Genomic DNA, 13,583 nt, shown 5'->3' on the forward strand with positions numbered 1-13,583 from the left:
CTTCTTATTCCTAAATAATTTATATTTTGCTGAACTCGAAGGAAACACAAACGGAGATTTACGTCATGGATGTACTGTATGAATGTCAAAATATTTATGTTGTGTTTTGTCAACAGTTATTGAAAATTAACTTTTCACAGTTACTTGCATGAAGCATTTGATTGTATTGTCATTTACTCTGTAACACAACAAACACTGTGACACCAGGTGGGATCGTGATTGTTAAAAACTGCAGGTGTCCTGGACGAGAGCTGGAGAACACCACAGGTATTAACAGTATGTGCGCAGGGCTTCGCCTTGCTTTGTCAAACTCTATTACAGTTTCCTGGGCTTGTAGGATTATCAAAGGGAACAGTAGTTTTTCATTTCTTTTATTGGCCACCTTTGAGCACATGTCTTGGCGTGTGGCTTAAATTTTCTAATGCACATATGGTTTTATTTTGATTTTTGAATCATCTCTTCATAGAGGCATGAAATGCAAAACCTTATCAAACTCAGCTGCTGATTTTATTTCCTTCATCGTCTTTACTTACCACTATTTATGACTATTTACCACTGATTTAAACACAGTACTCTGAGACAGTTAATGAACTATTTTTCATATGAATTAGATTCTGGAGCTCTGCGCTCTCTTGGACCGGAATATCTGACTGGACTTGTCGTCTTTTGCTGTATCAGAGACACATTCTTTAGTTTCCTGCATACTTGTGAGTCCATGGCTGCAATGTCAACAGCTACATGAGGCTAAAGCATTAACATGTAAACCTTTGTTTGGTTCATCCAGAGTAGTTCTAACCAAATATCAAACCCACTGCACACTGGAATCAATGAACATGTGGTAACTAATGCACCATCTGTTGGATCAAATCAGAGACATTAAAGATGAATGAAACATGTGCAGTCTCACTTTTACTTTATCCTGGTTCTGATGGGTTACAGAAGTTTTATGCATTCACTTGAGAAAAACTTGTTTTCTGAATTAGATTTATTTTTTATGTTATTTTTTTAGAGAAAATAATAATTAATTAATAATTATCTTGTTATTTCAGAAAAACTGCAGATTTTTTTCCCAAGTGAATGCATTACGCTTTTGTATCATTATTATTAGTTTGGTTTTTTTATATTTAATTTGATAAGTAACTAGTAACTAAAGCAGTCAAAGAAATGTAGTTCAGTATTTCCCTATATTATTTCCCTAAATTATACTTAAGTAAAGTACTTAAATAAAAAAACGTATTTACTTTCCAATGCAAAAATAAGATTGTGTAAAAAAACAACCATCTGAATCTAGAAGCCCTTAGAAAAACATCCTGGCCCTTTAAGACTCACATGGCCAGCGTCGTAACCTAGGAGACGTTTTGTTTACTTCCGGGTTATCCGAGTCGAAAACAAGAGGGGCACCAACACGCCCACGACACCGAGCAAAGCGGATTAAAATCCCGCAGAGATGGCAGGAGAGGCTGAGGACGAGATACCAGGTCAGTAACGATAATTATCTCGTAGTTCTTCACGTCACTGACCGTTTAAAATACAAAACGTCAGTTTGCCATCACTATTCTGCTAATTAGCGGTCCAGGTAGTTGATGTTAGCTTCATTAGCCGGCCGGCTAACCGAAAATAAAACATTGATATTCACTTTCTCCGCTTTAATCTGACGGTTAATTATGTCTTCATCTTGTATAATCCTCATGACTGCTTCAGTGTTTTACTGTATCTGCTATTTATATTTTTCTGCCTCTTCTTTGTGAAATAGCCGTTTCAAAAGTTCGCTTTGAAACGAGTCTGTAATTAATTTTCTTTTGGCTTTTAAACTCTGATGATTATACTTATAAGAACGTGAAAAGTTATTGTTTGAGTGTGTGAAAATAATATTAAGGTATATTAATTTTAGAATTTAGAGAGTTATTGATTGTTTCTTTTAACTTAACAGATTCAATATTTTGGATAAGAAATGTAAAGTTTGTTTACCAACTACAGAACCATCTTTTATAATTAACCTAATTAACTTACAGTCATTTATAAGCTTCTTACTGACCTTTGAAGCACTTCCCAAATATTTGTAAGGAAAAACAATTCGCATAAATTTAATAATCACTCATTTTTCAAATTTCAAGTTTCAAGTTTGATTTCTAATTATTACTTTATTTGTTCAAAGTCATTTCTCAAGCAAAAAAGAAGAGCTGAGGTAGCTAACTGATTATTTTTTATGTTCTGTTGGTCAGAGAAGATATTTGAAGATGCCATCTTCTAAAATGTTTCATTTTCATGATTTTTTGATATTTTATAGAGATGGGATTTATTGATAAATTGAGAAAATACTTGTCAGATTAATTAATAGTTGAATTGTCATTAATACAGTTTTGTCTTCACTTGTTTCATTTTCTTTTCTGACAGAATCGGGAGCAGTTTTCACTTTTGGGAAGAGTAAATTTGCAGACAATGTTCCCAGTAAATTCTGGCTAAAAAATGACGTCCCGCTCAAAATAGCTTGTGGGGACGAACACACCGCCTTAACAGCTACTGGGAAAGAGTTGAAAACTGTCACAACACTTGAGTTTTACTCTGACAAGTTTCATCTAGGTGTTTGGAGTTAATCGACCACGCATGTAAGACGTAACGCTTGTTAATAGTTGGCTTTTCAAGGACATTTTTGCATAATAGCCAACCATGTACAGATTCAAACCAAATCCTCCAGCTGAAGCATCTCAAACAGCAGCTGAGCCTTTCAGGTTGTGCCTCCGTGTCTCCACAGAAAATGGGAAACTCTTCATGTTTGGCAGCAACAACTGGGGCCAGCTCGGTCTGGGATCCAAACTGACTGTGAACAAGCCTACATGTGTCAAAGGTTGGTCTTTAAATAGCTCTCTGTTCCCTATTTGAGTCTAAAGAGGAGTGAGTATTGTGTGTGAGTGCTGCCACTGACAGCTGCCTTCAGCCTCCTCAAAGAGAAGTGAGGAGAGGGTCCGTCAGAGGAGGAGACGCCTCCTTCAGCCAGGACAGGAAACTTCGACCAGGCTAAGACCTGAAATAAATATGTATTAGATGTAGATGGTTTGATGGAGTCTGGTGATAGATTTTAAACTGATTTGCTTTGAGGAAGTTACTTCTGGGGATCGTGTAAATCCACATGCAGATGCTGCCGCAACATGAACAAAATGCAGCTTGTAATAAGCACCCTGAGATGAAGATGGGCAAAGTAAATATATTTATAGAGCACAAGGTAACAGATAGGGAAGAGACTGAAGAGGAAACACAGAGATTTGTTACAAGTGTAATCCCGGTCTGGAGGGTCCATAATCTGCTCTAATCTAGAGACACAGAGGAGGAGGGAGATGGAGAGACAACAGGTTTCTGTGCACTGCTGATAAAATACAATTATCCTCCTCATCTTATTCTTTAAACCTTTAAGTTCGTTGAACAGATGTTTGTTGTTTTGTTTGGTTTAGTAAAAGATTTTTAAAATGATATTAAAGTAAAAATCAAGTCGGGAGATGATTTCAGATCATTTTGAAATAGTCGTGTTTCAGTCACAGCGACAGAAATAAACAACAAACAAATGAATCCCAACTCAAGGTAAATGTAAAACTGATTATAATATAATAGTAATTGATATTTATTTATGATTTCAGCTCTGAAGTGTGAGAAGGTTCAGCTGGTGGCCTGTGGAAGGAACCACACCCTCCTCTGCACCGGTCAGTGTCGGAGTCCGATCAGTGTCTTGATTCAGTTGTAGATGAGTTTTAAACTTTTCTATCTCACTCAGTTAGTTTTCTTCTTCTGTGGTGTTTTCTCTGCAGCTCAGGGAAAAGTGTACGCCTCAGGCGGGAACAGCGAGGGTCAGCTGGGGCTCGGCGACTGCGAGGAGAGGACGGCGTTTCAGCGGTTGGACTTCTTCGATTCGCACGGACCAATGAAAATGCTCGCTGCCGGTTCAAACACCTCGGCTGCTCTGACAGGTGAGACTCCGACACGGCTGTCAGAGGGTTTAGATCAATAACTGTGATTGATCCGTTCATGTGCTGATTGGCCGCTCTGCTCGCCACAGAGGGCGGCAAACTGTTCATGTGGGGCGACAACACGGAGGGTCAGATCGGTCTGGGGAAGGAGAGTCACGCCTCCTCGCCGCAGGAAGTCAGCGTGGGACGACCGATCAGCTGGGTGTCCTGTGGATACTACCACTCCGCCTTAGTGACAGGTGAGCAGAGATAAAGGAGGAGGTCAAAGGTCAAATCTTTAAAATGAACTTTCAAGGATCCAAATGTGTTTCTTTGATTTCCTGAAAATGATCTGAATCGTTTTTAATCATCAAAACTCCATTCGCTGGTGAAGGCCATGAGGTGTGGCTGAAAGCTCTGGAAGGAACTTTATTTGATTCCATTAAAGTTGTTGTAAAGGTGTTTTCCTGCGTCTCAGTGGACGGAGGTCTGTACACGTTCGGAGAGCGGGACAGCGGTAAACTGGGTCTGGGCACCGACCAGCTGCCGCGACACCGAGTCCCTCAGCTGGTGAAGAGCATCAAGGAGGCGGTGACGCAGGTGGCCTGTGGGGGGGGGCACACTGTGGCGCTCACAGGTAACACACAGCAGACACAGGAGGTGGACGCCGACCGGCCGTCACACCGGCTTCTCCTCACACTCCTCCCTCTGTCTGTCTCCTCCAGAGGACGACGTGTTCACGTTCGGCCTCGGGCAGTTCGGGCAGCTCGGCCACGGGACGTTTATATTCGAGTCTCGGCTGCCGCGTCCCGTGGAGCACTTCAAGAAGGGCCGGGTCCGTCAGGTGGCCTGCGGAGAGAATCACACGGCGGTCATCACCGGTAAACGCCGCCTGACTTTATCACCATGCAGCCGCTGTGTCGCTGCCGCTGACCGGAGCTGCCGCTGTTCTGTGTGTTCTCAGACGCAGGTTTGCTCTACACGTTTGGAGACGGCCGACACGGTAAACTGTGTCTGGGAGAGGAGAACTTCACCAACCAGTTCAAACCGACTCTGTGTCCGCGCTTCCTCCAGTACCACGTCCAGGCCGTAGGTTCAGCTCACCTTTAACCTTTCACTGAATTCACTTCTTTATATAGTAGAACCAAGAATAACGCTGAGGTTTAATGTTGTAAAGGTCACAGGTCAGTTCATGATCATTTTAGATTTGAATTAAGTTTTAAAGGTAAAACATTTTTAATGTTATTTCTATTTTTTTGTGGATCATTTTTAACATTCATTTTTCAGTTGATGATTGGTTTCTGTTTGATTTCAGAATATTAATGTTGATTTATGATCTTTTTATTAATTTTTTGTATATATATAATATAAAGGGTATATTTGTTATTTATTATCTTTTTATTTCAAATTTAAATTCACATTTAATTAATTAATGAATTAATTTGTTTGAGGTGTTTTTATTTATCAGTATTATTGAATAGAAGTATTTTAATTAGGCTTCTATATGTATTTATAATACAGCCATTTTTAATAGCAGGTGTTTGATTTTTCAAGTATAGAATTGTCCATTCGGTGAACTGTGTGTCGTGTCCTTGTGTCCAGGCCGTGTGCGGCGGCTGTCACATGGCGGTGCTGGCTCGGCCGCGGGATCGGAGCCGCGGTGAAGTGACTCTGGAGGAGGACGACGTGACAGAAGATTACCTGGAGAAGCCGTACGTGGAGCTGCTGGGGGACACGGCCGACTCCTCCACCCTGCAGAGGAGCCTCTCTGCCCGGGTGCGCAGGAGGGAGAGGGTGAGAGCGCGGAGGCCGGAGTGCATGACTCATTTAATACATTATGTAAATATGTTGTCCAGGTTGATTGACCATGTGACCCCCGGTTTGTCAGACGCTCTGCTCATGTTTCCCTACAGGAGCGATCTCCAGATCAGTTCGGCTCCATGTTCCGCACTCTGCCCGCCATGACGCCCGGCTACCTCCACCCGCCACTGCCCGTCTCCCGCCAGACCATCCCGCCCAGGCTGCCTCCACCTGAGCTGGCCCACAGGAAGGTGCTCAACGGCACTCACCAACACGGGAGCGCAGGGTCGATCCGACAGGGTACCTACCTCACCTCCGCCTCCTCGCCCTGCTCCTCACGTCTCCTCCGGCTTTAGGCCCAGGACATGTTGTTGTTTGTTCGTTGCTGCATCAAACCAGCAGATCAGGAAGAGTCCGGCGCAGAGCCGACCTGATCGGACTAACATGGTGTCCTGTTTTCTGCCTCGTCAGCGCAGGCAGCGGCCGAGACGGACAGCGTTGTGGAGAGCCTGACTGACACCGACAGCGTTAGAGGCCTGGGAGAAACCACAGACTTCCTCAACATGGTGAGACACCAGGGACGCTGCTCCTCACTTGACCTCTGACCTCTGAGGTTATTATTGTCTGTTCATTCTGCTCATTTCCTTCCTGTTTTTCCTCCTGATAGACACATGTGATGAAGATGGACCCCAGTGATAAATCTCTCACCCTGTCTCCAGTGCAGAAGGTAACTCTGTCACCTGTTACACTTATTTGTCAATAGATTATATTGATTATGATTCTGATCATTTAAAAAAACATTGAGTTGTAAAAATATAATATTTAGTTTTCATGCAGATGATTCTTACATACATAAAATAAAATAAATAAACTTTATTTCTAGAGCTCATTTAAACACTGAGCGAAGTGCTGAAGAAAGGCCTTTAAAATAATTAAAGCTAATGTATAAAATAAGTAAAAGATGCTAAATACACTTTATACAGAAACATATAAACAGACCAATAAAAACAAGAAAATAAGAAGAAGAAATACACAATAATGAACCCAGGGGTCAAAGGTTAGTGAATAAAACTCTTGGAGCAGCAGCATATGTGCTAGTGATACACATATAGTAAAATCAAATGTAACACATAGTACATAGAGTATATAAATATATTGTGTACTTGTATAAGTTAGAAGATGAAATGAAAGAGCACGAGATCAGTTGCTATGTTTTAAATTAGAAGCATTAAAACAGATTTGTCAGTGTTGATTTCTCTACTGTTAGCTTCGATGCTAACGTCCTCTAATATCTCTGATCCACTGATGAGCCTCCTCTCATTCTCTTCTTCCATTGTTCCCTCATGAATGTCTGATTCTCTCTCTCCTGTGTTGTCTGCATGTCTCTCTCCCGCTCTAATGCATGCCTCTCTTTCATCCTCTTCCTGCTGTCCGGCGCCGGGCGTAGAGGAAGGGTAAGCATGGTAAGACCGTTAAAGGACAGACAGAGGAGAGAAACCCGTCGAAGCAGGGCGGTTTCTCTCTGACTTCCCCGTACCGTAAGAGCGAGACTGTCTCTGCTCGCCAGGCGTTACCCACCGAGCTCCTGAGAGGCCACGGCGCTCGCTCTCTGGCCTCGCAGAGTCCGCAGAGACCGAGGGCCGAGCAGAACAAAGAGAATCTGATAATGGCCGAGGGGGATCTGGAGAGGAGAGCCAGTAAAAACAGACCTCTGACTATAGAGGACATCAGGAAGGCGGCGTCTAAGCAGCGTCACAGGCCCGTTCAGGGTAAGAGTCAGCTGATAGAGGTCGACAGGAAGCAGGTACCCGGCGCTAAACACAGTCCTGATGCAAAAAAGACAGCTTCAGGTGTCGGCCCGGGATCTGCAGGGGCGACGGGTAAACAGGTGCAGGCTAAAGCTGCGAAAAGCAAACCAACAGTCACTCAAGGTAAACATGCAGGTGTTAGCTCGGCAGGTAAAGGCTCACCTGGCCTCCACCTGAGCGACGGCAGCACAGGTAGCTCCCGTCTGAAATCCACACACGGCACAGGTCCGTCCAAGAAATCCAAGAATGAGAAAAACAAAAAAGCTGCTCAGTCAAAAAAAGAAATTCAGAGAGAGGGCGGGCGGTCAGCTGCGGGCCTGCTCGCCGGAGCCGCCGCACTCGCGGCCGGATCGGTTTTAGCGCACGAGGTGGCATCCAGAGGCCGCTTCAGCTCGCCGTCGTCCTCCCCGTCCGAGAGCAGCCGCGGCGCCCTGACAGACGCCGTGAGGAAATCAAGGAGCGATGAATCCGAATCCTGCGCCGCCGATTTCAGCAACAAATCATCGGTCAGCATCAACATCACGCCGGCGTCCGAGACACGGGATGAGAAGGGAACGAGTCAGGATGACAGTGAGGAGCAGACGACCTCTGTCAAGGAGGAGGAGGAAGATGAGAAGGGGCAGAGAACGAGTGCAGATGTTAGTGAGGAAGAACAAGAAGAAGAGGAGGAGGAGGAAGAGCAGGAGAGCCAGAGTGTGGAGAAAGTCTCAGAAGAAGAAGATGACGAAGACAGCGATACTCTTCAGCCAGAGGAAGAGGAGGAGGAGGAGGAGACGGATGGAGATGAGGAGAGAAGCAGGAGTGTGGAAGAAGACGAGAGCGCTGCTGAGGAAGAGGAAGAGGAGGAGGAAGAGGAGGCAAGCGGGACAGCAGGAAGTGAAAGTGAAGATGAGAGTGCAGGGAAAGAAAGCAAAGGAGGTGATGCAGAGGAGGAGGAGGAAGGTGAGGAAAGGTCAAGTCATGAGACAGAAAGCAAAGGAGGAGAGACTGAAAACGAGGAGGAGGAGGGGGAGGAGGAAGAGGCAGATTTTGAAAGTAAGGGTGAGGAAGAGGAGTGTGAAAGTGAGTCCTTAAAGTCTTCAGAGGAGAGTGATGTAGAGAGTGAGAGTGAGGAGGAAGAGGAGGAGGAAGAGGAGGAGAGAGAGGAGAGTAGTGCCGAGGAGGAAGAGGAGGAGGAAGAGGAGAGAGAGGAGAGTAGTGCTGAGGAGGAAGAGGAAGAGGAGAGAGAGGAGAGTAGTGCCGAGGAGGAAGAGGAGGAGAGTGATGAGGAAGAAAGTGAAAATGAGGAGGAAAGTGAAGAAGATAATGAAGAAGGAAAAGAGGAGGAGAGTGAAAATGAAGAGCAGGAGGAAGAGGAGGAGGAGGAGGAAGAAGCAGAGGAGGAAGAGGCAGAAGAAGAAAAAGAGAGTGAAGAAGAAGTGGCAGAAGAGGAGGAGGAGCAAGAGGAAGAAGAAGCAGAGGATGAGGAGGAGGAGAAGGATGAGGGAGATGAAGAGTCTGAGGAGGAAGAGGTGGATAATGAAGATGAGGAGGAGGAAGGTGAAGAAGAAGAGGAGGAGGAAGAAGAGGAGGAAGAAGAGGTCCAAAGGAAAAAGTCTGCTGGTGTCAAAAGACAAAGTGGGAGATCTACAAGTAAACAGAGGTCAGGGGTCAAAGGTCAGGCAGCGGGGGAGTCGGAGGAGTTCTGGGGCGACGTTTTGCCTCAGTACCTCAACCTGAAATAACTTTATTGATCACAATGAAACACGACACATATAATAAGAGGAGACTTCCTTGTTCACCTGCGCAGGTGAGGAGGAGTCTCACTGTCACGTTCAGTGGCGTTTTCAGGAAGGTCTCACCTGAACGTTTAAATCATCTGCCTGTCCACACACTCTGATGTTGACCTGAGTGTTGAGGACAGGTGTTGGAGCCGTTGCTCAGGTGTGTTTGGAGCGTCAGTGTTCCCCTCCTCCCTGTGCTTCCTGCTGGCGCACCAACACGCCGTGCCTTCCCGCTCTCATCCATCATCTCACATTAAGTCGCTTCTTCTTTTCACTGCTTTAGTGAAGGAGGAAATGTAGAAACTGATTTAGAAACTTTGTCTGAAGTTTTGCTTGTGAAGTCGTTGTTTACGTGTGTTTTTTGGCAGCTTCCTTGTTTCTGCTTCGTGATGCAGTACGTGACACTGTGGCGTTAGGTAACGCAGCCCGTCAGTCGGCGCTCAGTCACAACACGGTGCCTTTGATCCGAGGAGAAACAAGAGCTTTACACGCTGATGCAGAACGATCCTCTTACCTCCTTTTGATTTTTCTGTTCTCATTCATTTCTGTCTCTGGTAATAAACATCTGTGTTTCCTTTAGTTTGTGTTGATTCAACTTCTTCCTCCATCTCTCCACATCTGTCTGTAAACACACCTGAGGGGAGCAGACACAGGTGACCACCACACCTCACCAAAACACCTTAGGTTAAGATTTTCCTTAAAGTCTGAGTTACGGTTTCCTTAAAATGTTCTCTTAAGTATTTCTCCTTATCTTAGTCTTAAACTTAAGGAATCACTTAGAGTCAGTGAAGTTGTTGCACAAAATGAGATAACGGCTATTGCAAGTGCTAATGGCGGCAAATCGTCAGTCTCCATGGAAACAGCAGAATTTTACCGCTGTAAAATCTCTTTCACTGCTGTGAATTTCTGAACTTTTTTCCTTAACCTTTTAAGAGATTCTGTGCAACACCCTTAAGTAACTCCCTGAGCTAAGGAGAAATTAAACCTTAAGTGTCAGACTTAAGTAGAAATCTTAAGGGGTTTTGTGCCACCGGCCCCTGATGCCAGAAGTGATATTTTCAGTTCACCCTGAGGTGGGTCTAAACTAAACCTCTGAGATTTGAAGAATAAAGTTTCAGTATTTTGAATAATCTTCTTCTGATGTCGTGTTTTCTCCAGCTGCTGCTCCAGCTGCTGCTCCAGCTGCTGCTCCAGCTGCTGCTTCAGCACATCTGTTATAATGATACTGAAAGCTGTAACTTGAGGGCGTCACGTCGGTCATGTGACACGTCGACACTCTGCTCTCACTTACTAAAAACTAAACTAAAGAACGTGGGGAACGTGAGAACTGATCAGAGTTTGATCAGTTGCTGCTGCAGCAACTAATAATCATTTTCATTTCAAACCGATCTCTCGAAATTCATGTTTTCCGACGAATTGATGGTAAAAATAAAAATGTCTGGTACAAGATGGTCTCTGGTTTTGTCTGAGTAAAAACATTCAGTTTACAAACGGAGAAAAGCAGCAGGTCGTCGAAACAGTCGATCAGAAACTCTGATGTCTGAAGCTTTTCCTCTCAGCTGCTTTGCTGAGTGTGTGATTGGCCGGTTTCAGGAGCAGGTGGGGCTTGTTTTCTTCCTCCAGTCACGTCATCGTCTCTGTGTTTCATAATCCCAGCTGTAATCCCTTCCCATCATTCCCTGCTGCCGTCCGGCTGTTTGCTCTCTTCATCCAGCGCTAAGAGCTTCTGTTTGCTGCTGCTGCTGTTTAGTAAATATAAAAACACTCACATCGAGTTTTGCTTCAGTGTTTTCCTTTAATCTTCCTCTCCTGCTCTGTGTCTGTCCTTTTGAAGACGATGTGATCAGCTCAGCAGTAAACCCAGCTCAGCCCTTGTGTGTGCACTTTTCCTACCTCGTCTCCACTGGTAGACGTAGATCTCAGTTTTTAAACAATTATAACAAATAATTAAAGTCATTAAAGATGAAAAATGTCCAAAAACAAATGTAATGTTCAGAGAATGAAACTGTTCGTTCATCTTCTTTTCTGAAACGTCTTTATTTCTCTTTTTCTTTCAGGATTTGACAAAAGTATTTTCTCAAACGCAGAGCAAAGGTGAGGAGGAGGAGGAGGAGGAAGAGGACGACGTCGTCGGTGATGAAGAGGAAGTGGAGAATGACACGGCGGCTGACACTGAGGGGCCGTCCTCTCAGAGCCTGGACCAGACTCGGAGTCGTGTAGGTTCACAGCTGAGTTCAGTCTTTGATTTTCATTCGTTCGTCGTTCTCTGTCGCCTCCAACGTGTGACGTCTGATCTCTGCAGAGGCCGGAGGAGCTGAAGGAAGAGAGCGTGCCTGACGGAGAGCAGAGAGGTGACTCACATCCGTCTGTCTGGGTTCAGTCTGTGGTGGGGTCAGGCGCTGGTGACGGGCGGCGCTCCGGCTGGGGAAGGTGGGGTCGAGGTGGAGTGTCACAGAAAAACAGAGAAAAGTTTGACCTGATGTGACCTTGATCACCTCGTTAAGTTTCATTAGATTCACATGATTAAAATCCAGCTGCTGTTACAGAGGCTCATTCTTCCAGTTTGGTAAACCAACAACCCATAGGTCTGAGCGCTGCTGAGGAAGAGGAGGAGGAGGAGGAAGCAAGCAGGACAGCAGGAAGTGAAAGTGAAGATGAGAGTGAAGGGAAAGAAAGCAAAGGAGGTGATGCAGAGGAGGAGGAGGAAGGTGAGGAAGAAGAGGAAGATTTGGAAAGTGAGGGTGAGGAAGAGGAGGCTGAAAGTGAGTCCTTAAAGTCTTCAGAGGAGAGTGATGTAGAGAGTGAGGAGGAAGAGGAGGAGGAAGAGAGTGAAAATCCCATAACCCAGTCGGGCAAGTTTTTTCTTCCCATCATCTTTTCATTTTTACCTGTAAAGAAAAATTGAAACGTTTTACCGTTTTAATTTAAAAAAATAAAGTTTCTATAAACTGTGGTCGATAATAAAAACAGTTTTCTGGTTGTGATAAATGTCTTAATCTCAACTGCAGCTGAAATCACTGAGGAGCCTGACGCCACAGGTGACAGCAAACCAGCCAATGGGACGGCAGACAGCAGCTCAAAGAGCCAATCAGGCTCCGGCAAAAAGGTAGAAAACCAGAATACAAACTTGGATCTAACCCTGTGTTTAAATGCATCACACCCCGACACGTCATGTGACAAACTGGTTATTTATGAAGGTGATACAACAGCCGTCTCTCCTCCGTCCTCCCCTCAGCTCTCCCTCTTCAGACGCCTCTCCTTCTCCAGGTCGAAGCAGGCCAACGACAGGGACCAAACCCCAGCGGAGGGCTCCACCAGCGGGGAGGCAGCCGTCCAGGGAGAGCCTCCGTCCCCGGCCACCGGCGGGAGCAGCCACCCAGGGACGAACAGAGGCGGAGCACAGCAGAAATCCCTGCCGCCTGCAGCCAGAGGGCCTCGCTCTGGTGCCTGTACCGTGCTGTGAGCACAGGGCTAAACTCTCAGGTGAACTCAGTCGTCTCCAGAAGTCAGACCAAAGTGAGAAAGGTTCACTAGCAAAACACTTTACTGTGTTTTCAAGCAGCTCTTCCCTCCACAGCGTCCTCCAGCTCCTCTGAGGTGTTTGAACGTTTTCATGTGAAGCCACGACAGAGACGCAGTGTCTCCGTCCAGAATCATCGTCCTCCAGTGGTTTAGACTCTGTGCGTCAGTACACTGTCACATCACTGTCAGGTGTTGGATTCACAGCAGTTAAAACAGACAGAGTCACAGCACAAACAAATATGTCCAGATTACCAACTAACTATTGATTATTTTCACAATTGATTCATCTGCAGATGATTTTCCTGATTAATCGATGAAGTGTCAGAAAACATTGAAAAATGCTGAAGTGATGTCAGATGTCCAACTAATGCTCAGATATTCAGTTTAAAGTCATGTTTGAGAAGCAGAAACCATCACATGTATACATACATACACATATTTACCATCATATTCATATCAAATATTCACATTTTAGAAGCTGGAACCAGAATTTTTGTCATTTTTTGCTTAAGAAATAAGTGAAACATCAGGTCACTTATCAACATTGTTGCTGATTACTTTTCTGTCGATCGACTAATCTCCACCAATAGTTTGAGCTCTAGAGAAGTTTCTAAAAAGTTTTGATGCTTCTTTTCATTGCAGCTGCTGTAACTGCTGTGAATCCAAAAGGTTTATGTGGCGTAACCTTTCAGGGTCAAACCTAGACTGTCTTCTATACTAAAAATCCTGGACTGACTATGTTTTGGTTTTTATTT

At 44.8% G+C, this 13,583-nt stretch overlaps 1 protein-coding gene across 1 annotated transcript; it reads left to right on the forward strand.

Moving 5' to 3' along the window:
- The first annotated feature begins 1,396 nt into the window (after positions 1–1,396).
- On the forward strand, positions 1,397–13,402 carry LOC111234768 (X-linked retinitis pigmentosa GTPase regulator-like). Its single transcript, XM_022762958.1, has 17 exons — positions 1,397–1,478; positions 2,395–2,511; positions 2,744–2,845; positions 3,630–3,692; positions 3,798–3,956; positions 4,046–4,195; positions 4,414–4,572; positions 4,661–4,816; positions 4,900–5,024; positions 5,538–5,729; positions 5,849–6,035; positions 6,207–6,301; positions 6,403–6,462; positions 11,364–11,522; positions 11,609–11,657; positions 12,315–12,412; positions 12,542–13,402. Exons 1-17 carry the CDS (start codon positions 1,448–1,450, stop codon positions 12,767–12,769), a joined length of 2,130 nt encoding a protein of 709 aa, XP_022618679.1. The 5' UTR covers positions 1,397–1,447; the 3' UTR covers positions 12,770–13,402.
- The last annotated feature ends 181 nt before the right edge of the window (positions 13,403–13,583 follow it).

Source organism: Seriola dumerili, unplaced genomic scaffold (assembly GCF_002260705.1).
Source record: "Seriola dumerili isolate Sdu_G_001 unplaced genomic scaffold, Sdu_1.0 BDQW01000457.1, whole genome shotgun sequence".
Lineage (NCBI taxonomy): Eukaryota > Metazoa > Chordata > Actinopteri > Carangiformes > Carangidae > Seriola > Seriola dumerili.

Excerpts from the sequence above, each read along its gene's own strand:
- LOC111234768 (XM_022762958.1), top strand. The coding sequence starts at position 1,448 with ATGGCAGGAGAGGCTGAGGACGAGATACCAG. Across the intron at positions 3,693-3,797 it reads CCACACCCTCCTCTGCACCG|CTCAGGGAAAAGTGTACGCC; the intron begins GTCAGTGTCGGA and ends TTTTCTCTGCAG. Across the intron at positions 5,730-5,848 it reads GGGTGCGCAGGAGGGAGAGG|GAGCGATCTCCAGATCAGTT; the intron begins GTGAGAGCGCGG and ends GTTTCCCTACAG.